Source organism: Mustela lutreola, chromosome 5 (assembly GCF_030435805.1).
Source record: "Mustela lutreola isolate mMusLut2 chromosome 5, mMusLut2.pri, whole genome shotgun sequence".
NCBI classification, from domain to species: Eukaryota; Metazoa; Chordata; class Mammalia; order Carnivora; family Mustelidae; genus Mustela; species Mustela lutreola.
In genome coordinates this window covers 31,237,621-31,263,975 of record NC_081294.1, presented here as the reverse complement: position 1 = coordinate 31,263,975, position 26,355 = coordinate 31,237,621, and the positions used below count along the sequence as shown (strand labels likewise).

The window sequence follows — 26,355 nt, the reverse complement described above, 5'->3', positions numbered from 1 at the left end:
CAAAAGCAGCTTCCAGTAAGCCACAGATGTGCTGGGGAAGGCTGCTGATAAGAACATGTTGCACAAATTATCTGGCTTATCCAAATGCTCTGCAGTGTGTCTGACCCACTGAGCCTTTGCGCTGTTTCCATGTGGCTTAATCTATAAGATCTTGCCAGAGGTTAACCCTTGCTCATATGAACGAGGGGAGGACATTCATTTCAGTACCGTAGGAACTACTGTTGGCCAAGCAGGGAGAGGTGCTCTCTGAAGTGTCTTTGCAAAGAAGCAGATCTTCTTTACAAGTCTATTTAGTAACAGTCCTGATCAGACCTGTATGTCAGAAGTTCAGCTTTTATGCTAACCTATTATACCTGGAGGCAGGTTTCTTTTAGGCATCAGATAGCTCTAAGCTAAAAGCTAAACTTGAACAGCACCAGGCCCCTAAATTCTTCACCTAAAGGCAATACAAAGGGAGAAGGTATTGATTTTATCAAGGTAATCTTGCATCTAGGAAGTGCTTTACCATTTATACAACATAGTTTCATTCTATTGATATCATAATCCCATGGGGTGGGAGCTGTCACTGTTCCCTCTCATCTAAGAATGGCATTCATGCTTTAAAATCCCTTCCAACCCTTGAGTGATTTCTGTAGTATTTTATTATAAAACTGCCTTGTGGTAGGGATATCTTTTCAGTCTGATTTCAGACTGCTCCATCAAAATGTTAACCCTGGTGTCTAGAGAAAGCAAAACACATTCTGTGTCTTTCCTGTGCTGAAAGCAAGGGGGTCGGGGTGGGGGTGGGGGGACAGAGGATGTAGCTAACTCAGAAGTTGGTTGACCCTGAAAAAACATGAGTGTGGACTCTGACCCCTTTTCCCGGAATAAGTTCGATAGAAAATCTAGTAAAAGTCAGGCACTCTCTAAAAGTCCCTGGTAAATATTTAAGCTATTACCATTGGAGGAAATTGCTAAATAGTAACATATCTCATTCTTGCCGGGAAATGTTGTTTTTACTAACTTTCTTCTATTAAAAATAACTAAGACTCAGTTCTAAATTGATATACCAAACATAGACACACACAGTGTGACAGCAGCAGCCTTGTTAACATGTCCTAATTATAGCCAGGCTGATGGCCAAGGACCAGCCATGTGTCATCTCACCTAATGAGGGCCTGAGCCCCTTGTTTGTCCTTGCTTTTCTGGAATTATGTGCTTAATTACTAAATCTCTATTGTGTGCTGAAATCATACAAGTGCCAGTCTCCAAGGAGATGACAGTGTGGGCTACTGAGTGGCAAAGACACTGGGTTTCCACCTTGACCAAAGTTGAGGTGGTTATAAAAGAAGGAAAAACACCTGACTCCGAAAGTCTCCATGACTACGTTTTCTTCTGATGTTATTTCCAGAGTTTTCTGTCAAATCTCTCTTTTCACTTGGTTAACTTCAATCATTATTATTTTACCTGAATTTTAAGAATGTGAAATTATTACCATTGTAAAAGTTACATGATGACCTGACTGGGCTGAGGCTGAGCTATGGAGGGTTCTGGGGGTGTGTCTGAGGGTACTTCTACCAGATAACTTACCAACACTGATTGATCATCACAGAGCCTTCTGTTCAGGGGCAGCTAAGAGGAGTGTTGGAGCGTAGGAGCTAATGGAGAGGGGAGGGGAGGGGAATGGGAAGCTGATACGATGTTTGCCTCCTTAGCTCCCTCACTAGCCTGAGAGACTGGCCTAGAGACTTGATGATGGAAATGAGAGAGCTAGAAGCAGGAGGAGTTGTCAACCTCTGAGAATAGGCTGGCACGTCATAGCCCACGTACCCATTGCTAATGAATGGACTACATCAAAGGAAAGGCTCACAATGGTTAAAATTACTAGTGGGTTATTTTCTCACATAAAAAGTCCAGATAGACGGTCGCTGGTATTGGCTGAGCGGCTCAACAAGGCCTTCAAGGACATGGTCTCTATTTTAGCTTTTCACCCTAAATTTTGTAGCCTTTTGACACTCTGTTCTTGTGTTTATTGCCTAATGGTCACGAGATGGCTGTACAGCTCCAAATATGACATCAGTCTTCAAGGAGGGCAGAATGGGAGGAAGGGAAGAGAATGGGAAATCAAGCTTTAAGCTTTGTCAGCCTCTATAGTGAACGTAGTTAAGGATGACATGTGGCGGGCTAAATAATTTCTGGGACCGAGAGCAACATAAACATAGAAGATCCATTGTTCATAAGCCAGGAGAAAACGTGCCATTAAATACATTGATGCATGACATATCCTTTCTTTTGTAACCTTTTTCTTATTATGATATATTTTATTTGCTATTTAATGTTGTTCTAAGTAAAAAAGAAATGGAATGTTAAAGCTTTCATGTGAATTTTATTGATAATCTTTAGCTGGCAAGTGCATTCTCTGAAATTATACAATTTGTATTTCATAACTCATCCGTGCATATATATTTAACATGATATGTATTTGATTCCTGCAAGAACAGTAGAAACATGGCCTAAAACTAACTCAATTGTTTTCAGTTCACTTCTTGATACATGAACATTCTACCAGTCAGTACGTGTTACCTTTAGTTACCAATGAGTAAAGAAGAAATAGGGTAGACCCTACCTTTTTCTTTCCTTTTATATGATTATTTTCAGCATAAGTAGATGGCTGATGCAGGGAAGTAACACTACTATTAAGAAATATCTGATAGTGTTTTTTGTTCATTTGTGTTTCTTCTTGTATTGGAAGTCAGTTCTGGTTCAAATGGAGAGATGATCTCTCAGGACTAGGTTTATGGGTATAGGTACACGGTGTTAGGCACAATACGCCAATCTTATATTCACTTTTGCTTTCCTTCATTGAACTCCTACACATCATGGGTCCACCTGAATTCCCTGTTCATGGGACAACATAAGCATTCTGCAAATGTGGCAGTATGGAGTAAGGGACACAGCATACATTTCCTCTGCTCATGTTATGCTCCATTTTCCAATCAAACTTGCTTTCATAACAAAAGTCCAAACACAATATTAAAAATTTCAAGATGGCACTAATAGAGCATGAAACCTACCATGGGACCTTTCCAAGTGCTTGAGCCCTGTCCGATTACACAGTTCGCATGTCCTTGAAGCCTGCCTTGGCAAGAGAGCCTTGGAAATGGGTGATGGATTAGCCAATATGTCCCCCACATGTCTGGGTGATAGTTTAACCCAAATTGGCCTGCCTCCAAGTGCAGATCATAGCAATCTTTGACGACATAACATGCTCAGGGCAGAAGAGAAGCCCACACACGGAAAGCATAGTCAGCAAAGCCATTATCAAGGTACCTTCATTAGAAAGTATAAGCTCCAGAATGCAGAAGACTGGTTTCTGTGTATTAATATCATGAGGGTTACCAGAGACTATAAAAGTTAGAAAGGCGTGGGTTAACTAAAAGCCCCCATCCAGGAAGCTTGAATGCGGGCATAACGTACTTTGACATCAAAATGATGCACCATCTCAGTTGGAAGGAGAGAGGAGAGAGGACTGTAGAATTCCCCGAGCTCTTGCTGACGTGCTTCACCATTCTTCATTTCCCTTCACTGCAAGCATGACTGCCAAATCTGGAAAGCCAGACTAGATTCAGGGATGGTCCACAGAAGTCACTAAATAATAATAGCAAACATGTACCCAGCATTTACCATCCGCAGACACTATTCTGAGTGTGTTACAACAAACGACTTAATTTCCATGTCAGTTCTATGAAGCAGGCTGCTACTACCACCACCATTTGGTAGAAGAGGACACTGAGGAATTCCCAAAGTCACAAAGCAAGGACTGAAGTGTCCAGTGTCCTTGCAGTTAACCTCAAATTCATCACTCCAGCACTCCACTGCCTCCAAAACCTGGCCCCAGTGCCGTTATGCTGGCCTATCTTCCATTCACCAAGATTTTCTTCTCTTCATAGTACTGGTCTCCTCTTCTGCTTCCTGTAATCAATATGCCCATCATGATACGCTTACGCTTATGTTTAATTCGGCAGGTTGATCCCCCTTTGGGCTTTTTAGGGCACATTTTCAGAATGAATTAGGTATCACTTAAAAGTTTGAATTATCTAGTTATTATAAATGCAACACATCAATCTAACCTCATATAACGTATTCTAATTCAGGTATTTCCCATCAGCCCATTTAACATAAGCTACAGGCCACTCACAATGAAAGATAGGTTGTGAGTAATGTTCTCCCCATATCTTCTGCATTATAAATATTAAACCATCCTGCTTCTGCTCATGGAAGGCTAGTTGGATGTTCCCTGGTCAATGAGGAGCCCAATTTTATAACAGTAATTCTTTCGTGTCTATGTTTCATAAAATCGGATACCCCATGGCATCATGTTTTTAATGAACTGAATCAAAATTATGTATTCACAACGTAGTTTATTTTACACAATACTTTTTATTCTCTCCTTCTCATTAGTGGTGATGACTTTCCTCATTCTTCTTATTTGACAAACACAAACCCTTGCAATGTAGAGACTGGAAACTGAACAAGTGAACAACACAGAGCAGTGAGGTGCCTTGCAGCCCATCCACCATACACACACAGCCCCATGGCAGGGAAAAGCACAGATCAGTGCTTTTTTCCAAGAGGAAAAAATGAGGGAGTTGATGATGCCAGACCAGAAATGGGATTAAGTTCCTGAGTTAAATCATCTGTAATTACTAACTGGCCCTTCCCTAGAGAAGAAGGATTAGCAAAACATGCCTAGAGAAGAAAATAAATTTTTTTTTCCTTAAATCGGGTCAAAAATTTGCTTACACTACACTGGGGTGGAGAGAGAAAATATATCTATGTTGTGTGTTTTTTTTTTTTCTTTCTTCCTTCCTTCCTCCCTTCCTCCCTCTCCCTCTCTCTCTCTCTTCTTTCCTCTTTTTCTCCCTTCCTGTCTCCTTTTCTCCCTCTCTTTCTCTCTTTCTTTCCTTCTTCCCATCTTTCTTTCTCTCTTTTCCCAATGTGCTCTTCCTCAGTTTCTACTCCACTAGATGTGAATGCCAACACTTAGTGAGGTCCTACAACCCCAATCCAGTCATGATGACTCCCTCTAAGGGTATTTTCTCTCTCAGCTCTGTGTCCAGTGGTTCACAATTCTTCCCCTTCTCCTGCTCTTCCCCATGATGATGGTTAGTTTGATGGGGGGAGAGGAACATTGAGAAGGAGCTTGGATCCTCAGATAGGTCCTTGTACTCTCCTCTGAATCTTCTAGTCTATAGCACATACTTCATCTACTTGGCCACTATCTTGTGGGATCTGTGGCTAATACTCTTGGCTAAAGCATGGGGAGTTTGTTTCTCTCCATGCAGCTGATGGACCTACAAAATCTAGTCGTTCTGTACAAAGCCTGGGCCCCTACCTTGGTCCTCACCAACTGGACTGTGGACATCTGCCTGTGAGTGCCTTTACATCTCTGTGCCTCAACCCTAGGGCCACGTTGCCCTCAATGGACAGCGAGTTTGCCAGCTACCCTCTCTATCCCTCGTCAGGGCTTGGGAACTTCTTGGTATCCTCTGTGGCCCACAAAAGCCAAAGAAACCTATGAAGCCAAATTCAGTTCTTCCTCTGCCCAACCACACACCACAACCACTTTTGTTCTGGTTTGGCTTCCCCCATACTGGGAAAGTCTGGAAGTTGCTCTCCCAGAGTTCCAGATGGCAAGGAAAGAAACATCTGCTCTGACCTCAACCTACTTACCATGCTGGCCCCATTCCAAAGTGTGGCCTACTACAAACATTCATCTCCAGACCTGCTTCCCTCCCTCTCCCTCTCACCCTCTCACAACTGCTCTGCTCCAACAAGAGAGGCAGTCTTCTTGCATTATCTACACCACAAGTCATGCTATCCCCACTACTTTGAGATTCACAGGTGACCAATCGCTGCTTTATTGCACCATCTCCTTCCCTGGGCAATAAGCCTCACAGTTCAGCCTTGAGGTCTCAGAGTCAAAAAACAATTTTAAAGGAGAAAATTAAAGAAAATTTAAGATTTTAAAAGCATCATCCCCTATTATATTGAGTTGGGTTTACATGTTGTTAATTGATAAAACTGTACTAGTTTTGTCCTCAAATACTAGTTTCTTTTTGTCAAAGCTCCAAGTTCCAGAAACCAAACATACCTGAACCAAGTGAAATCAACCAGTCATCTAGTAACTCTGAAATAACTATGGAATAACTATGAAGTACCCATGATGAACCCACTCACCATTATGCACACTGTCGAAATACTAAAACAATAAAAAGGAAGATGACTTCCAGATATAGAAACCAGAAAGATGGTTATTGGTGACTCATTCATGAAAATAAAGAATATAAGAAGAACTTCTTTGACAGGGATAGGGCAAGAATTACGTGTATGATTTTAGACCAGCAAGTTCAAATTACCCTATGGGCAAATCAAACTCTGCCTTGAGACTTCTTAAAAGTACTTGAGGATTGTTAAGCTGGGAAGTAACACCGTAAGTTTGCACTTTTCAAAAAGTATCACTGCGTGATATCTATACTTCTAAAACAAGAACGCAGAAGATCCTGGTAAAGGAACCTCAATGGTGAAACTTCTGGTTCCGACGAGTAGGCTTAATTTTTAGAGTGGGTAAGAAGAGAAGGGACAGACTGAGAAGGAGAGAGGATGGAGGACAGTCCCCAGAGGAATATCAGCATTGTATAATGGACAAGGGAGAGGAGCTGGCAACAGAGACCAGAAGATCAGAAAATGTTGGGGCTCCCGGGTGGCTCAGTGGGTTAAGCCTCTGCCTTCAGCTCAGGTCATGATCTCAGGGTCCTGGGATCAAGCCCCAAATCAGGCTTTGTGCTCAGCAGGAAGCCTGCTCCCCCCCCCACCCCTCTCTTGCCTGCCTCTCTGCCTACTTGTGATCTCTCTCTCTGTCAAGTAAATAAATAAAATCCTTAAAAAAAAAAAAGTATCAGAAAATGTTGTATTACAAAAATCAAGGGAACAGAGAATTTTAAAGCCTAAGAATGGCCAGTCAAGTCAGATGCCCCTATGGGACGAAGATCAGGGCCTAGAAGTGTCCACCAAATTCAGCAATAAGGAGGTCTTCCGTGGAGGAGTAAAGGCCAAGGACAAACTGTAATAGGTTGAGCATAACCACGTAGTAAGGGAAGAAAGTTGATACAGATTGCAAAAAATTGTGGTTAACAAAGGCAAGAGCAATAAGAGAAACCCAAAAATGGAGAAATCAAGGATCTGGTTGTTCAATAAAGCAAAGAAAAGGAATATTGAGAGTATGAGGATGAGGTAACTGGAAGTAGGATATTGACATTTGTGAAGATGAAGAAGCCTTTACAGGTGTTAGAATGACTTTAGGACAGTGGCCTTGATGGGATTAAGATACATATTCATAGAACTGTTGGCATCAAGAAAGACTGAGGTGGGGTGGTTCAGAGAACACTGAGATCACTAAAGGAAAGGCTGGATTTAGATTTAAAGAAATTTAGATTTAAATAAATAGAACATCTACAGAGCAATTCAGCATTTAAACAACCAACCAATTTATGAGGAGAAAGAGAGAGGACAGCGTCAAAAGTCTTGGGTGAATGTAGACAGTCAGCAGTGTTGGTAAACAGAAGGGTAGAAGGTGGCATAGCCAGATCTTGTCAGCTTCAAAAGGAAAAGGGATCATATTGAGTCTTTCCATAAATGAAGTGCTGTAATGCAATCAAGGGGGCTCTAAGTAGTTCCATGTGACTGTAAACAGATCTGAGCCTCAGGAATTCTTATTACTGTAAAGAGATGCCAGACTGACAGCACTCCCATTGAACTTGACACAGAGCCCCAGAGCCACTCCACAGAGAAACTGTTCTCTTCCTTTAGAAAAGAGGCTGTTTGGAAGTTCTGTAATGAAAGTGGCGTCGAACCAACAGTGGAGAGGGCTGGAATCCAATGCTGTCCCACCCCGACTGTATGACCTTGGGAGTGTCACCTCCCCTTCCTGGACATCATTTTCCTCATCCATATTGATTTATTCATCTATAAATCACAACTCCCACTATCTGTTGAAGCCTCATGGCCGTAGGCACATCCGAGATGTTGAGGACAAAGCGTCAAGTAGGACACACCCCAAACCAAGGGCCTAACATTTGACAATTCTAATTCTCTCCAGCAAGCGCATGTGTTTTAAGTGAAAGTACTACAGGGTCAGGGTAGCAGTGTTAGAGCCGTGGATCTTTCGGGATCCAGTCAGAAACAGACACGGGTTGAGGTGGCAGCTCCTACTTGGGTCCTGAGGGAGTCCATGAAATGTCTACTAATAAACTTCCCAAAAACTGCTTCCATCACTTTAAGAGATCCAGATGGAATTATGCCCAACACATTTACAATTCTGCAGTAAAAATTAAGTGTTCTGCCCGACGGTTGCACATTCTAAAGTACACATGTGCGTGACTCTGCCTTAAAAAGGAGCAAAAGTATTATTATTGGACAATAAATATAATTTACTGCCACGAAGTCCCCAAGCAAACTGAAACCAAAGGGAAATTTTTTAAAAATATATTTTTTGAAGCCTCCTGAGTGGAGAAAACTGTGAGAGCCCTCAGCAGGGTGGAAAACTCTGGCATCAGAGCTTTGTTCAAATCCCACCTCGGCCACTTTGTCCGCATAGCCTTGGCTGTATTCCTCTGTACCTCATCTGTAAAGCTAAACCAGAAGCCTACCTTTTAGGGAGTTGAGAGAGTTTAGTGAGAAATGTTATCGTCTTATGTTAAGGTGACATAATTAAAAACACCTACAGGACTGATGTGTGGTGGAAAGAGCCTGAGACGTGGAGTCAGGCGCGCCAAGTTCAAACGCCATTTCTCAGCAACTGCAGGTGGTGATGCTGGGCAAATTATGTAACCTCAGTGCACTTCCATTTCCTCAACTGTAAAATGGATTATTTTGAGGATAAAATTACATTTTTATATGTGTGTGTATGTTAGTTATAATATATGTCTATTAGCTTGACCCCTTAGAAAAGTTTGATAAATGTTTGTCCTTTCTTTTCTTTGAAAGTCATTACATATTAAATAAAAATGTTATTTTTCCACTTCTGTGGTTCAGCATGCTTCACTTCCCCTAGATATAACTGAAGTATAAACCTCATTTAAAACACGTCAAAAAATAAAATAAAATAAAACAAAATAAAAACATGTCAGACACATAACAGATGTTAAGGGCAAAGAAGAGTTAAAAGCACTACAAAAATGTAAGATGTATTTTATTTTACATATCACTAACATATAATACATAATTAATATAGTTTTGGTATATTCTGCTGCTCCCATTCCTTGGCTACATTACATTTAGCCTGAACCATGGGGATAAAATAAATAGAACGTCTACAGAGCAATTCAGCATTCAAACAACCAACCAGTAAGAAATTCCCCTCTTCCCTTCTTCCACCCCAGGAGACCAGGGATTGGGGGGTGGGGGCGGCTAGCTCAGTCTCTGAGTACAGAGGTGATTTTCAATCTCCATTTACATCTAATTATCAAGTCACAGTCTTCAGGTAGACAACAGGGTCAGGAACCAATGAAATTAGTCCCATTAGAGACCTCAAACTCACCCCATGAAAAGGAAAGGGAGGCAAGAAAGCCTGTGGAGAATAACTTTGACTCTAGTAGGACCATTCATGGAAAGGTAAGGCAATGCTGGAAAAACTAGCTGTCTGCTATTCCCCAACCCCACCCTCTGCTTTACCAGATTGCATATGTGTGCAAATTGCCTCTTTGTAATTAGTAAGTACTGATGGAGGCCCCTTAAGTCCTGTGTTCCAAACATTGTTTCCCAAAAACATGATGAAATACTGCTTCTCAAGCTGGTCATTCTAAATCCCGACCCTGACCACACATTGGAATGACTCAGCAAGCTTTTAAAAGATACAGATGCAGGGTCCCCTCTCAGATCAGTTATTGTAGAATCAGGCATTGGGCGGGGGGTGAGAGGGCGGGCATCAGTGGCTTTGCACGGGTCCAAGGTCATTCTACTCTCTAACCAGTGTTTAAGAGCAGCAGAGACATCCACATTCTCCAGCACTTAGAAAACACCTTACCCTTTCCACCAGTCCCTGAGAAAGTGAAAATATGAAAGGGAGGGGGTCCTTTAACATGGGCTGGAGCAAACTGCCCCATCTCAGAATCTATCTCTCTGACAGGTACATTTCTGAGATAAGGAGGTCATATCCTCCTGTGGGATAATGTACACGCAGTAGAGTTTCCCTAGATTCTTCAGAATGACCCGCTGACTCTATGAAGAAAAAGCCAGCTTTGTACCTTAACCGCATCTTGCACTTCTCTGGCACGCCTGTGGCAATGACCCACAGGGCTGGGTCTCAGGTGGCTGCACCGGTCCCTGCCTCATACTCCAGTCACCGCAGTTCTTTGACTGATTTCTTTTATTAATTTAATGCCTCTCTGAGAATCAACCCACAGACCCATTTTCCCCCAAATTGCTCACTCTCTCATCCTTCCTCCCAGCATCTCCCCAGATGAGAAACACTGGAGATTTGTTTTGTTTTCTTTTTTCTTTTGTTGTTTGTTGTTGTTGTTTTGTTTTGTTTTTAATGCTCCTGTTAATCTTAGTCAATTCAGCACTCACGGGGCTGGGTGCTCGAATATGCTTGTCAATATGAGAAAACAGTAGGTGAAGAATTACGACACGACTCCCCTTTGATTGGACTCTGGTTCCCAGGAAACCCCGTTGGACAGAAACCCCAACGGAAAACAAGCAGTAATTGCCCCCCAGTTGTCCCGCCCTTTGCAGATAAATGCCTTGCGGAATCCATCTGGCCATTCCACGCGGGGCCGCCTAGTCAGAGCAGATGTTTGCCAGCCAGAGGTTTGCCTTTGCACTATGCATTTTAGAAATAAGTTTGCTGACCGCCGAGCCCACTCCTAGGTGAGTTGCTTTTCCATTTGTCTCTGGAATTTCACTTCCGGCTTTGATATTTTAAGGTCTACTTCTTAGCAGGAAAGGAGGTTAAAACAAATTTTTTTCAACCCACTTTGAGATAGATAGTCCCAGAGTTTAACCTTTGAAAAGGGGTGAGGAAAAGTACAGGGGTACGTTTCTGAGAGTTTTCTATGGAGAGCTGAAGCCGTTTCCAGCAATTTCTTTTAAACAGCCATTCAAATGTTAAGGCCGCGATAGTCTTTCAATAGTCATGATAAAACAAAGCTGGTTTTCACCAGGGTATGATGGATAAACCTGAGTTTATCAGTATTTCACATCTGAAAACTTTAAAAGAAAGAAAATTAATCTCTCCCTTATTCTGCCTCAATGTCTACCACCCTTTATGGTGGACTACCTCACCTTTCTGCCGCTGTGTCAGGTGAGGGTTAGGCATTTTGCTTCTCCTCTTTGACATTCTAGGTTGTGTCCAGAGGCACACATTTTGATCTCAGGCTTCGGATTGTAGTTCTATCCTTCAGGATGAATCACCATCCTGCGGACCCACCAGCCATGCTTCCAGCAAAGACTGACTTTCTCTCCTTTTGTTCTGATCCTAATTGGGAACAAGAAACTTATGCCAAGCTGAGCCAGGAAATAAATCATAAGATAGTATCTGCTTACTGAACACCACTGCTGCACCCGGAATTGCTGGAGAACATGTCCGCCATCCAATACAGAATGATGAAACTCGGGGACAGTATTGAACTATTTCCGGTTTTGACAGTATTGTTGGGGGACAATATCTGCCCAAACACTAACCCTCTGCCCTGACATCACTGCAACCTGCAGCCATTTCCACTTTGGTCATCTGACTCTTAGCTTAACCAAATTCTGTTTTGGAAACTGATGGCCATGGCAAGCACATCCTCACCAGCCTCTTGGCTACCTCGGGGGCCGCCACGCCTCCTGGGCCCTACCGGTATGTAGTGTGAGCTGAAAAGCCGTGTTCCATTCGGAAAACATTTTCACTTACCTGACATCGGGGACAAAAGGGATTTGGGAAGGCAGTTACTAAAAGTTGCTTTAGCCTTCTGGTACTTACCCTGACCCTTTCTTAAGTTAAAAAAAATAATTTAAACAACCCGCATTCCTGGATTGAGACTCCCGCTGATCAAAAAGGAGAGTCTGCAGGAAAGCCTGCAACCACTTTGAAGTTTGCGTCCCTGGGTCCTGGCTGCACTCAGCTGTTTCAGGGAGGACCACAAAGGCCCCCTGGCCGGCCCCCCCAGCTCGGAGCAGATGCACTGCTGAGCCAGATTTGGCTTCGAGCGCCTCACTTCCAAGGCCCTTAGGAGTTTATGAGGGTTACCCTGCTCCAACACTCTGTGCTCTGCCCCTTGACAGTGTTCAGATCCGTCAGGAAGTGAGAAACGTAGGTCGACCAGAGCACTGGAGTTTGCAAATGATTTTTTTAAAATACAGAGTTGATCAGGATGGAGCACTCCTCTGGAGTGAGGCTTCCCAAACTCAGTTGCAGGTGTCATTACCAACGAAGAAACCATGTACGTTTGAGCACGTCACTCAAACTTTCTGTACCTTGGTTCCCTCATCTGTAGGGTGGCAACTGTATTCTTTTCCTAGTACCAGAAATCAGGCAGCTTCAAACAACAGAAATCTATTACCTCAGGATTCTGGAGGCTGGAAGTCTGAAATCAAGGTGTCCACAGGGCGGTGCTCCCTCTGAGACGCTAGGTATGATCCCTCTCTGCTTCGGCTGGTAGCTGGCCATCTTTGGCATCTGTGGCTTGTAGTTACCTCATTTTAGTGCCTGCCTCTGGCACCACAGGGCTATAGTCAATCGTCCTTCTTCTATGGCTGTTTGTCAGGTTCTAAATTTTCTCTTTGTAGAAGGACACCAATCATACTGGATTCGGGCTCACCATAATAAATTCACTTTAACTTAATTTCCTCTGTAAAGACCTTCTTTCCAAGTAAGGTTACATTCTGAGGTAGAGGGGTTGGAAACTTAACTTCCTGGTTGGGGGAATGGGGTGGGGGGACACAATTCACCCCTTAACAGTGACAATAATAGCACCTATCTAATAAGGGTCTCGTGACAGTTAAATTATTATTATATATATATATATATATATATATATATATATAGTACTTAAAGCAATTGTGCCTGGCACAAAACTTAGTATATGCAAAACATTCTTTAAAATAATAACTTGCTATTACTTGGATATGCCTTCTAGTTTAGAGGAAAGGAAGAAATCGAGTTACAGCCAGCCTTCAGGGGTTATCATCCGGCTGCACACGTTTCACCTGAAGCCAAGTGACAGTGAACTCTTGCTACCGGTGAATTATTAGGAATCAATCAATAATCCTTTGTTTGTGAACGTAATAGTGACTGTGAGAATAGATCATTATCAGGACAGTATCTCTCAGGTTTCTCAAAGTAGAATAGAATGTTAAAACCAGTGTGCTAGGGGGACGCCTGGGTGGCTCAGTGGGTTGGGCCGCTGCCTTCGGCTCAGGTCATGATCTCGGAGTCCTGGTATCGAGTCCCGCATCAGGCTCTCTGCTCAGTGGAGAGCCTGCTTCCCTCTCTCTCTCTGCCTGCCTCTCCATCTACTTGTGATTTCTCTCTGTCAAATAAATAAATAAAATCTTTAAAAAAAAAAAAAAAAAACCAGTGTGCTAGGAGAATCATAGCTCTTAACACAGGTCCTAGAAGCAGGTGCCCTGAGTTTGATTCCAGAGTCCATCATTTATTAGCTTTGTAACCTGAGGCAAAGTCCTTAATTTCTCTAAATCTGTTCCTCACCTCAAAGTGGAAATAAAACTGTGACTTATTATGGGAAATTCCTGATAATTCACGCCATGTTTTCAGCACAGTGACCGTCCTACTTTGAGGGCTCCATGGGCACAGCTATCATTATATTTTCTTTTTAATTTGTAAATAAACAACATATTTACAGGGCTCAAGGATCAAAAAATATAACAAAGTGTACCTTGAGAAGTCTTGATTTCCCTATCCATAACTTTTCATGAGATTTATGTTCTTACGTGTAAAGTACTTCGAATCTTACCCTCTCCTGCCCTAACCCATTCTCCTAGGCAGCCACCTTCATTAGTCTTCTGCGCATCCTTCCAGAATGTTTTAGTGCAGATTAAAGCATACAGTCATATGTAATCTTATCCTTCTGCTTTCTTTCACATACTGTCTTGTACTTTGCTTTTTCCTTTACAGTATATTCTGGAAACAGTGTCATATCAATTTAGAAGGAACTTCCTAATTCTCCTCACAACTGATTAATTTCCCGTTGTGTGTTTAAATTGAAGATATCCAAAATGTCAGTTTTCCCTCCTTCTTTGGCTGTATACACCTGTGTTTTTAATATTCATATTCAATACAAGTTAACAGATATTTATTCATCAACTACTATTGGACAAGGAGGGTCATTTGTTTATTCATCTCGGTAATACAGCAAATATTTATTGAGTTTGCAACACAGGCCAGACATTGCATCAGGAATTGCAGTGTAATACTGAACACATTATAAGAGTCTCTCCCCTCACTGGCTTACAGTCAACTAAGGAATATAAACAAATACACAGTGACTGAAACAGCCAAGGTCTCCAAGTGAAGCCCATGATGCTAGAGAAGATGTGCTCCTGTGACTTCCACCATTCCACCATCACCATTTCACCGTTCCACTCATCCACTGGCTTCATCTGTTCCAGCTTCTGCAAGGACTTTGCACCTGTAACTCTGCCCCCTCTCTCTTGCATCATCAATAGCTCCCTTTGTACCGAATCATTCCCATTAATCTACAGACATGTTGTAACAACTTCCACTAAATGTTGGCTCATCCTCAGCCTTACTCCATCCGTACACACTCACATCCAGCTTTATGGAGGGACATAGCACTTGCATTTTGACAAATCTCAAATTTATATCTATGGTGCACTCGCTTCCTTGAACATAATGTTTAATTACTTAAGTCAGCAGCTCTTGAAAATCTAAGAGGCATCTCAAACTTAACATGTCCAAAACATACCCACTGATTTCTCTACCAACCTCACCCAAACTATACCACTCACTGGCTTACTCGGGTAGCAACCTGGGAATCACTCTTGACTCCCCTATTTGAATCCTTCCCACAGGCAATCTAACAGCACGTCTGTTCGTATTATCTTTAAAATGTGTCCCAAATCTGCCCACTGCCTGCTGTCTCCACTGTGACTATTCTAGCCCAAATCACTATCATTTTTGGACTGTATCCAGCCTCGCCCACATCCCACTAGTTAATTTTCCATCTAACAACCAGAGACATTTTTAAGTCTTTTGAAAACATAACTCTGGATGTTACTCCTGTTCTCATACTCCTCTAAGAATTCCCATCAAGCTCAGAATCAGATCCAAACTCCTCACCACAGCCTACAAAGCAGGAGAGGCACCCTACCTGTTTCTCCAGGCACATCAGCCACCCTCCTTTTTGCTCACTCTTCTCTGTCACTGTACTTGGTGCTTCCGATATACTGTCTCAGGGCCTTTGCACTTACTTTCCCCTAGCATGGAACATTCCTTTTCCAGATACTCACATAGCTTCCAAGTATCTGAATGCATCCAAGTATCTAACCAAGTATCATCTGTTTTGGTCAATACTGCTATGTAACAAACCATCCCAAGACAGTAGCTTAAAATAATACTGATTATTTTACTGGCTCATGAGTCCAAGGGTGGACTGGGCTCCGTGAAGGGGTTCCCATGGGTCTCCCACGTGGACATAGTCAGATGGTGGCTTGGGATTCTTATGATGGCTTCTTCACTCTTGTGTCTTTCACTTGGGCTGGGAAGACTCAAACCACTAGGGGCTGGAACACTTAAGTCTCCTTGAGAATCTATCTCCACGTCTTTCTCTTTGTCCTCCATGTGGTAGACTCGTATTCAGTTTTATCCATAGTGGGAAGGGGATCACAGAGCACATGTCTTGAGATAAGCCAGCAGAACTTGCATGGCCTTCTCGAACCTTAGCCTTTAAAACATGCAGGCTCACTTCCACCACGTTCTACTCAACAGGGTGTTAAGAAAGACACTACTGGCTTCAGGCGGAGGGCACTTAGAACCCATCTTTTTGGGAAGAATGGCCAAAGAAATTGTGAACACATTTTTACATCACCATACCTCCTCTGAGAGGGTTCTTTGACTACTTCATACAAGAAAGCTCCCTCCTCAACCCCAGTCCGAGAGCCCTCCTCTTACCCTGCTTTCCTTTCTTTGACCGCTCACATGTCTTCATTGATACTGCGTGCTATATCTGCTGGATTCTCATTTACTGTATCTCAGCCACTAGAATGCAGACTCGGTGGTAAAGACATGTAGCCCCAGACACTAGAACCATTCCTGACACAGAGCAGGCCCTCTCTGAGGGTCGTTGAATATTGGCTCATTGGGAGCACCTGAGAGAAGCTCTTAAGTTAAGACTTGGGAAATCAGGAAAGGTCTTAAAAAAAAAAAAAATGAGTGTTGGACATTATTGTCCTATTACCTTTTCGTTTGATGAATTACATGAACTAAGCAAACTGGCAGATCTGTGGGTTAAGAATGCAATCCTAAGAAGCTTATATTTCGACACTCAAAGGAGCCATATTGCCTTATTTATTGACAAAAAGATTCCTTCCTACAGCAGGTGTTTTTTTCCACCTGGGTCTGCTGCAATGTGTCCTGGAGTGTGAGCTGTTCTGGAGGTTTCCTTTTAATAAAGCTGGAATCTCTTCAAGGCCAAGACATGGGAGCAGGCATGCATCAATGGCCTTTCATTGAATGCATTCCTGGCCGAGACTTAGACCTCCTGTAGTGCTGCTGTACATCACTTTGATCTGGGAAGTGACTTTCAAGCTGAGATTGAAACACTTAGAGATACGTTTTACTTGATAAACACATTTCATCTAGGAATCCAGAAAGTGCTTTGCAAATACTTCTCCAGTCCGCCTAATAACTCAGCAGGGCAAAAGGCAGGTGGTAAGCATTGTGCATACACAGTCTTTGAGCCACAAAACATTATCTGCCTAGTGAGTCAGAGGAGCTCAGGAGGGAGCGGTGGGCTCAGAAGGAGCTGTCCAAGATCACTCATCTTCTTTCTTAATATTTATGTAGTACATTCATTTCAGTACAGCATTCCTTTTGCATAATCTACTACTTCCTGCTGATGATTCCCCAGGGTCCTGCTTATTTTGCCTCCAAGTCACCAGGTATCTGGTGCAATGAAGGGAAAACAGCCAGATGCTCACACACTTTCCAGCTTATTTTTGTCTAATTTGACACCATTTAGGTTTAAGCTTAAAATAGATCCAGGCAAGAACCAAGCTGTCCAACTGATGTGCTTTAAAGATTTCATTTATTTATTTGATGGTGAGGCAGGGGGAGAAAGAGCATAAGCAGGGGGAGTCGGAGAGGGAGAAGCAGGCTTCCCACTGAGTAGAGAGCTGGATGCAGGGCTTGATCCCTGGACCCCGAAATCATGACCTAGGCCGAAGGCGAACTCTAAATCGACTGAGCCACTCAGGCATCCCCCAATTGATATGTTTTAAAGAATAGCTCTATTAAGGAAGGGAGGAAGGAAGGAAGGAGTGGGGAGAGGGGGAGGGAGGAAGGAGGAGGAAAAAGTATTGACAAAGTTATGACCATTTAGGTCATTTCAAAGAGGATCTACTTGGTGATGAGAGGGGGATATAGCATAGGGAACAGGGCAAAATGGCAGTGAACTAGGAGTGGAGAGAGGTTGATTCTGAATCCAGTTTTGCCACTAACTGTCCAACTTTGGATAAATGGTATAATTTTAGTTTTAGTCTCTCATCTGTAAAAGAGAACTAATAACACCTACAAAATTTATGTCTCAGAGGTTAGAATAAAAGGTTAATGAGAAAATGAGATTTGAAAATTGTCTAGTAAAACTAGAAGACAAATAGAAGAAACTGGGAGCACCAGGGTGGCTCAGTCATTAAGCAGCTGCCTTCGCGTCAGGTCATGATCCCAGTTCCTGGGATCTATCCCCACATCAGACTCCCTGCTCAGTGGGAAGCCTGCTTCTCCCTCTGCCACTCCCCCTACTTGTGTTCCCTCTCTTGCTGTGTCTTTCTCTGTCAAATAAATAAATAAAATCTTTTTAAAAATTAAAAAAAAATTAAATAGAAGAAACTGCTTAGTTAAAAAAACATTTATTGAATGTTGTAGGCTGAATTGTGTCCCCTACCCCCATTCATATGTTGAAGTCCTAACCTCTAATACCTCAGAATATGACTATGTTTGGAGTTATGGTCTTTAAAGAGGTAATTGAGTTAAGACGGGTTCATTTTGCTGGGCTCTGATCCAATACGACTTACAAGAAGAAAAAATTTGCACACAACTGTAGAGAGGAAAGATCATCTGAACACACAGGGAGAAGCCAGCCATATATAAGCCCAGGAGAGAAGCCTCACAAGAAACCAACGCAGCGGACAGCTTGATCTCAGACTTCTAGCCTTCAGAACTATGAGAAGATAAATTTCTGTTGTTTCAGCCACACGGTTGTGGTCTCTGATTATGACAGATACATGACACCTGATAGCTAGAGGGTTGTAAGTCCCACTCCCAGGACAGGGATGTGATCAGAGGACCTTTCTAGGGGGTCTTTCAGAGGATAGGGTCATTCCAGGGATGAACTCAAATCATGGTCTAGAAGGGCAATAAAAGATCAAAGGCAGAGCTCTGTACTAAGTCCGGAGTGTGAGTTGAACCTGTAAAAAGAAAAGGAGTCCTTAAGTTAGAAACTGAGAAAGAAGGGAATCAGCATGTACATAATTTATGTGGTTTTATTATTTATGTAAAAGATATAAGAGAACAGTCTGTGGTGATGCCAATGTTTTTGGAGCAGGATCCTGGTCCCAGTGTGTGAAACAGATGAATAGCCTTTCTCGGCAGCCCTCATCGTGGGCTGGGTTCTAGGCTTGCCAGCAAAAGACTTGTCACTCTGGAGTGTGTACAGTGGATTTCACCTTCCATTGTCATCCTTCAGTCCATACTGTACCCTCTGAACTTAGTTATTCATTGAAGCTGCTCTCAGTGGCAGGTGGGAAAGAGAAAGGTATCATGTCACAGATCTACAGGGTGCAGTTTCTAGAACCAAAGGAGTTTTCCCTTCATTGCACCACATACCTGGTTACTTGGAGGCAAAATAAGCAGAACCCTGGGGAATCATTAGGAGGAAATCAAAGAGCTACCAGGGATGCATACCTTTCCAGAAGCCCTAAGAGGGAATCCATTTTCTTGGTTCTTCCAGCTTCTGGAGGCTGCCTGCCTTTTTTGGTTCATGGCTTCTTTCCACTTTCACAGCCAGCAAAAGCCAGTGGGGTCCCTTCTTATGCTTTGAATTTCTCCTACTTCTTCTTCTGTCTTTATATCTCCCTGAACTGTTCTTCTGCGTTTAGGGGCTTACACATTTGGAATGAGTCCACCCAGAATAATATTTCTAAGTCACATCTACAGACACCTTTCTGCCCTGTAAGGTAAAATATTCTCAGATTCTAGGGATTAGGTTAGGGACATGTTGGGGTGTCATTACTCTGCCTGCCACACCATGTTAGAAAATTTGGATTTTATCATAAGAGTGATAGGAAGCTTCCAGAAATGTTTTCAGGAGGGGTATGGTACAATCAAATCTGCATTTTTAGAAGATCCTACGTACAATTTAAGGGAACTGGATTAGCAAGACATTGTTGTCATCCAGGAGAGATGTAATGTTAGTGTAGAACAGAGAAGCATCTGGCAGAGCTGAAGGATGGATGGATTTGAGAGTCATTTACAAACTAAACAACAGATTTTAATGGTTGATTAGCTATAGGTGATGAGTGTGAGGGTTGTAGGATAAGACAGGCAGCACCCAAGCCTCTGGTCAGGCCAACTGCATAAATGAAAGTGCTGTTCACCCAGACAGTAAGTATGGAGGAGGTAGAGCTTTGAGAGGAGAGAAAAAATGATGAATTTGTTTTGAGAATATTTTGAGTTCAATGGACCATAATGAAATCCAAGTGCAGATGTACAGTTGGGAGTTTTATCCAAGAGCTTAAAATTCAGGAGAGATGTCTGGACGACAGACCTATCTCTGAGCGTCATTAGCATATGCATGGAAACCAAAACCCTGAGAAAGTGTAGAGAGAAAAAACAAAAAAGTGGATTCAAGGACAAGACCTGGAAAAACAGCATTCCAGAGATGGTCTAAGGAGGAGGAGCACATGGGTGAGTAGGAGAACCGAAGGAAGAGAAAGAAGAAATGGTAGTTTAGTGTCATTCAGTCCAAGGGAAGAAAGTATTTTAAACAGCAAGAATGGCCAATTGCATTGATCCCTGTAAGGAAGTCAATAAGAGAAGCACTGAAAGGACCAATTGAGCCACATGGGAGTCATCATTGACTTTGGCCAGAGCAATGTCCCTGGGGCAGGAGGGCTGAGCCATTGATTGGGAGTGAGGAACAAAATACAGGATTCAAACTACTCTCCCAAGGAAGTTGGCTAAAAGGATGAGAGAATTTAAGAAGTACCTAAAGATGAAGGAGGACATGAAACTCTTTTTTTCCCCCTTTTTTATGAAAGAGAAACAAATATTTTGATAACAATTCTTTTATAAATTCTTTTACATTGTGAAAGGGCAGGAATGGGAGCAGCTGGAAAGAAACGTAGAGTTCACAAAGAAGGTCTTTTTTGTTCATTCATTTGCTTCTTTCTGTTTAGTATCAAAAACTTGAACACAATATACAACACATGGAAAGAAACTGGGAGGGAGGAAGAGTTTTAATGCAGACCATGTTCAGTGGTCTCACTGACAGTGACCTCATCAGTGAGAGAGGTCTCAGAGAGCTGGGATCTAGAGCCTTCGTGGAGGCAATGGCCTTTCGGAGCCAGCCCTCTAGAGCAAGATGCTGCACTCTAGAAAGGACAGGTGCCAGCTCTGGGAAGTCAGGACAGAGCATTCATAGGATGCTTGTTCAGTGGTTTTTGCTTTTGGTTTTGTTTTCTTTTCTTTTCTTTCATTAAAGAAGATCGTCATCCAAGGAGGTGTTGTAACCAGAAGAAATCCAAATGGTGAACCAAGAAAGAAAGTTCAAAGCTCAGAAAAGCACAGCTGAGCTTTGGATCTGGGGTGGGAGGGAAGGCTGTAAGGGCCAAAGTATAGGTGTTAAAATGCAGAATGGTGAGGGGTCAGTCCTGAAGCAGAGTGTGAACGGTAAGGCTTGTTTAGGATGTGAACAGAGCAGGGGTAGGAAAGCTGGGCTCCCAGGTGCTTGCTTGGACCCGCTGGCTTACAAGAAAACCAGGCAACTGGAAGCTTTTTCAGACTCTGGGGGAAGCAACGTGAAAAAAGGTCTCTAGAAGGTAGCAGAAAATCTGAGACTAATGCACATAAACAGGCAGCACGATGACTTGCCTGTTTCCCTCATCACCATTTTACTATGTTGTAGTTGGGTCGAAAGTTAAGTCACAAAGCAGTACAAGAATTCAATAAGAAGACCAATTGAAAACATAAAGCTGCTTATGATCCAATGTCAAATGAGAGATCTAGTAAAAGGATAATTTCTTTGATTTTCAGGGCTCCTGGGTGGCTCAGCAGGTTAAGCATCTGCCTTCGGCTCAGGTCATGATCTCAGCATCCTGGGATCAAGTGCCGCATGGGGCTCCCTGCTCAGCAGGAGCCTGCTTCTCCCTCTTCCTCTGCTCATGCTCTATCTCTCACTCTCTCTCTCTCAAATAAACTTTAAAAAAATCTTAGAAAAAAAAAAGTATAAGTCCTTTGATTTGGAAAGCAGAAGAATAGTAAATAAATCAGACTGGTTTGGGAAGACTTCTTGGACACAGACGCGAGTCACACCATGAAGTTGATGATTCTATTCTCTTAGTTATGGCCCACAGGTAGTAGAAGACAATGAGAAGCCACTTCCCATAGACTGCAGAATGAGCTCCTGGAGCGAATGGTCAGAATGTGACCCTTGCCTCAGACTAAAGGTAAGTGTCATTCCCCACCAATGCCATTCCCCACCAATGACCCCAAATGGAAACTCTGTTGCCAGCATCTCCAGGAAAAGGACTAGGAGGCAGGGAGCTCCCACCCTCACCCCCACTGAGTTCCCAACTAAGAAGGAAAGATAAATATCTACGTGGATGAGGCTCAGTTTGCCTAGAAATCTCACCATGGCACACAATAATAAATGTGTGCCTTGAAGAATCAGATGCTGAAGGACAGACAGCCAACCCTAGCATGCGAGGTATGACTTTAATATTGGTGACTACTTTTAGGGCTTCCATCTTGAAACAATCAACTTTACTGGGTCTAGAGGGCTACAGTACTGTGGACGCAGTTTTAGATCATTACCCTTTTTTGGCCATAGAAATTCTAATATTTCCAGCTTGTTTTGCACAGTTCCGTTCAAGGAGCATTGAGATCTTTGGACAATACGACGGGAAGAAGTGCATAGAAGCAGTGGGAGACAGACAACTGTGTGAACCCACTGAGCCCTGTGAAGACGTGGAGGAGGACTGTGGCAATGACTTTAAATGTGGTACAGGTAATCCTCACATCCCCCTTCCTCCCCATGGGCTTCTGTGCGCACTCGCGAACGAAAAGAACAAAGCCTGCTTTTACACGCTTATGTTTCCAAGTGCGAAAGGGGCTGGTCAAACGGCTTTCTGTAAATGTACAAAGAATTCAAGTATGTGCCTGTTGCCTCCCCTCCATCCATGTTAAAGTCCATTTGCTTACATCAGGAAGAGAGAGGAAATCTGGCATGAAACACACAGTGTCTTTCTTGATTTTGATCACAGGCCGATGTATCAAGAGACGGCTTCTGTGTAATGGTGACAATGACTGTGGGGACTTTTCAGACGAGGATGATTGTGAAGGTGATCCCCGTCCCCCCTGCCGTGACAGAGTCGTGGAAGAATCTGAGCTGGGGCGGACGGCCGGCTATGGGTCTGTATTTGGCTGAAATGTTTCTAGATGAAGATGGGAGAAAGGGACTTTCATCTTTTCCTGCTGTGCTAGGGTGGTGGAGGGTCTGCACGGGGGCAGGGCAGCCCCCCAGTCTGCATTCTCCTTGAAACATGCTTGAGCTTAAAAGAAGGTAAGTGCAAAGTCAGTATCTCAAGATCATTTGGACAAGGTGCCCGTCCTCAGGAAGATAGGTGATTTTCTCCGAGTCCAGCAGGAGGCGACACACCTCAGTTTAGAACTTCAGAAAGACCACAGCCATGTTCAAGTGGGTTTGGCCGTTCAGATGTTTGAATTGTCAGTAATGCTGTCTTCCATGGGAACTTGTTCTGGATAGACATCTGGTTATAAGTTCTCAGAAGAGTACAGCATTGTAGAGCTGACCCAAGAGGAAAGCGCAGAAGAAGCAGTTGTGATGTTGGTTGGTGATGGTATTGAGACTCTGGTTCTCATTACAAAGTGAAGTTTTGCCCATTTTCTATGCAAAATGTAGGGCGCTAGGGCCAGCTAAACTCAGATGAGAAGTCTTGGACAGTTTAGAACTCAAGAGTTTTACAGAATAATAACCACTAACCAGAGATCTGTGTTCTAGGAATTAGGAAAATGATGTAGGTCCAAGGGGCTGTTCCATATAGTCAGAGAACATTCCAGGGATGCCCATGGCATAGTTTCCATTTCAGTTTCCAAAAGTTCTGAGCTGTTTTCAATAATGGTACTTTGGTAGATTTGTTGCCAAATTGTACTCAACAGAGACACATCTTTTCCCACATCCACTGGTCTATTGATGGAGATGGCATGTGGCTCTGTTTCACTGTCTGCCATGTGATGTGTCTTATCAATCTCATAAATCTCAGTGCCTGGTTTATCACAGATGCTCTATCAACACTGGGGAATAGACAAATAGGTGAATCAATCAATCAGCTCATGAATTAATGAAAATAGGTGCTTCTAAAATACTGTCAATGGCATTAGGTAAGATTGAAACTGGGTCCCTAGAAATAAATTCAGGTTCAGGACTTATTTCCTGGGACGGGGATAAGGAGAGGAAAGAAGATGAGGGCATGGTAAAAGTAAGGCTAATAGAGGGACTAAGATACTGGGTCTCAACCAGGGGTGATTTGCTCCCCAGAGGACATTTGATGATGACTGGAAACTATTCCAGTTGTCATAACTGTGGGGGATAGAACAGAGGACTCAGGGGGTGAGGGAGCACTGCCAATATCCAGTGGGTAGAGGCCCTGGATTGGACCAATCCTGAAAGGTACACAGTGGCCAGACCCACAGCATCAGTGGAACTCAGACTGAGAAACCCTATCCAGGGGAGGGGGCAGTTCCTAAGGTAAGGCCTCTGGATCAGGGTTGGCCATAAATGGAGATGTCTTCTCCCTCCAAGCTAGATAGAACTTGCACTTGTTGAATCTCAATAAGGAGAAAAATCCAGGGTACCAAGAGTTAGGAAATGGGTAAAACATTTCACACACCCTTTACTCACATTATAAAATCTCGTCCTAGCAACATTCAAGTATTGCCTACTAAGTGTCTTTGGCCCCTAGCCTGAAGGTAGGAGTCACAAAGTGTAGCCTGAAGGTACACAAAGTGTACGGTTTTTGTCTCCAAACACAGGAGGTTCTTTTAATAATTGTCAGTAAATGGTATGGAGGTTGTCAGACACCTTATAACCAGATCACAGCCTGCTCCAATGCGTTCTGACTCATTCTCCTGCTTTCCTTAGGGAGAGACTGTTGAGTCCATGGTCGAAGTCCATTATGACATTGTTTTTGTTGTATTTGGGATCCAAGAAGCAGTTTTCTCCTTAATCTAAACAGATGGGCTTGAAGCAGGGCTTTGCACATATTATGTATTTCCACTCAATGCAAATTTACACCTTGTGAAAGGATATGGAAATTTTAGCCCGCTCAGCTGAAAAACAATCATTCCTAATCTATTAGTTTTCTCTGTTTTCTCAGAAAACAGAGAAATGGATTATATAGCATTTGCTAGAAAGTTTCATAATGAGGCATCCCAGGGAGCTGGGTAACTATATCATCTTTTGCCACGGTAAGGACTGGTGACAGTGAATGACACAGGGTTGAGTCTTCAGGACCAAGGAAGAGGGTGGGGCCCCCCGCCATGGGGAAGGTTGGCTGAAGAGGTGAAAAATGAAGTAGGTCCTCATAGAATAATTTCACCAGTATTTTTTATTAAATTCCTCATTACCATGAACAATTACCTGTAACCAGTCTTCCTAAAGTCTATTATTCTCCAACAGCTTTCATTGGCATAATGCTTTGAACTTTCTTTCCTACATTTTTTCCTATAGATTTTTCATAATAATCCTGAGGTTGTCAGAGAAAGTATTATATTCATTTTATAGGGGGGAAAAAAAAGGGAGGGAAGCCAGCAAGACCAGTTTAGTCTCTTTCAATTTTAGCAGAACTCTTTAGTTTCTAGTGGAACTAAACCCAAGTTTCTCTGACTTTTAGAAAACTCTTTTTTTTTCACCATGCCACCTTACCTTGGCCTCTCCCCCCATGCTCATCACCACCCACGTCATTTCCCCCATCACTGCAAAGCTCATCAATCAACACCCTAACTTCAAAGCAAAATGAACCTTAGAAAATGAAACTCCTTAAGTTGATTTTCTGAATTTTTGAATTAAGAGTATAGAAGAGAGGAAATCAGTAATTAATATTTAAGAAGAATTCTCAAAATGACATGCTTTATTATATCGGTGATATTCTTCAATCCTATGAACATTCTGTATTTATTTACCATGCATGGCTATTATTCTTCCAAGGCGCTCCTATTTACTCCTGTTTACTCCTATTACTTCTATTGGAAGTAATAGGAGTAAACACCCTAGTCATAGCAACAGGCTTAGAAACTGCTTCTACGCAATCCTATCTGGAAAATCTCAACAAGTCTCACCAGAAGTCATATACAATCAGACTCTTTCACACATGAAAGTCACAAGTACCCACAGTCATTAATTTATACCTTTTTTTTCATTTGAAGGACTCCCCCTTAAATTCTTAATGCCAGCAGAATTCCCTTGTAACACAAATGTTTCCGCCTTTTGCCTTGTAGGCATTTGAGATTCTCCAGAAGTGTTTAGGGAAATCCCCAACCCATCTTGTGCTCATTGAAAAAATAGAAATCCAAGCCAGCTGTAAATGATGTATGGTATGCAACAAATTACTTTTTTTATGTGATCTAAAGCATAGCACCCCTTCTGTGGAGGGAGCTTTCTTTTCTGTTCACCTGGAAAATTAGAACTGCTTATGGTTCTAGATGTTGGTATGAAAACAGGCATCTCTAGGTGCTGGCAAAATACAAATGCTTTTTTTATTTCCCAGGCGATGACATTCCAACCATAGAAGTTTTCGTGTTTCTTGGCCGAATAAAAAAATTGGCTCATTCTAGACTAG

General features: G+C 42.6%; 1 protein-coding gene and 1 long non-coding RNA gene across 2 annotated transcripts in view; one reads left to right on the top strand and one right to left on the bottom strand.

Moving 5' to 3' along the window:
- Nucleotides 1–12,760, bottom strand: part of LOC131831689 (uncharacterized) — a 54,609-nt gene extending 41,849 nt beyond the window's left edge. Inside the window, exon 1 of the long non-coding RNA XR_009353761.1 lies at nt 12,585–12,760. This is a non-coding gene — a long non-coding RNA (uncharacterized LOC131831689). The remainder of the gene's footprint in view (nt 1–12,584) is intronic.
- Nucleotides 10,788–26,355, top strand: part of C9 (complement C9) — a 49,741-nt gene continuing 34,173 nt past the window's right edge. The window contains exons 1-4 of the mRNA XM_059173862.1: nt 10,788–10,908; nt 21,840–21,945; nt 22,361–22,505; nt 22,762–22,909. Of these exons, the coding sequence (XP_059029845.1) occupies nt 10,832–10,908; nt 21,840–21,945; nt 22,361–22,505; nt 22,762–22,909 (476 nt within the window). The 5' untranslated portion in view covers nt 10,788–10,831. The remainder of the gene's footprint in view (nt 10,909–21,839; nt 21,946–22,360; nt 22,506–22,761; nt 22,910–26,355) is intronic.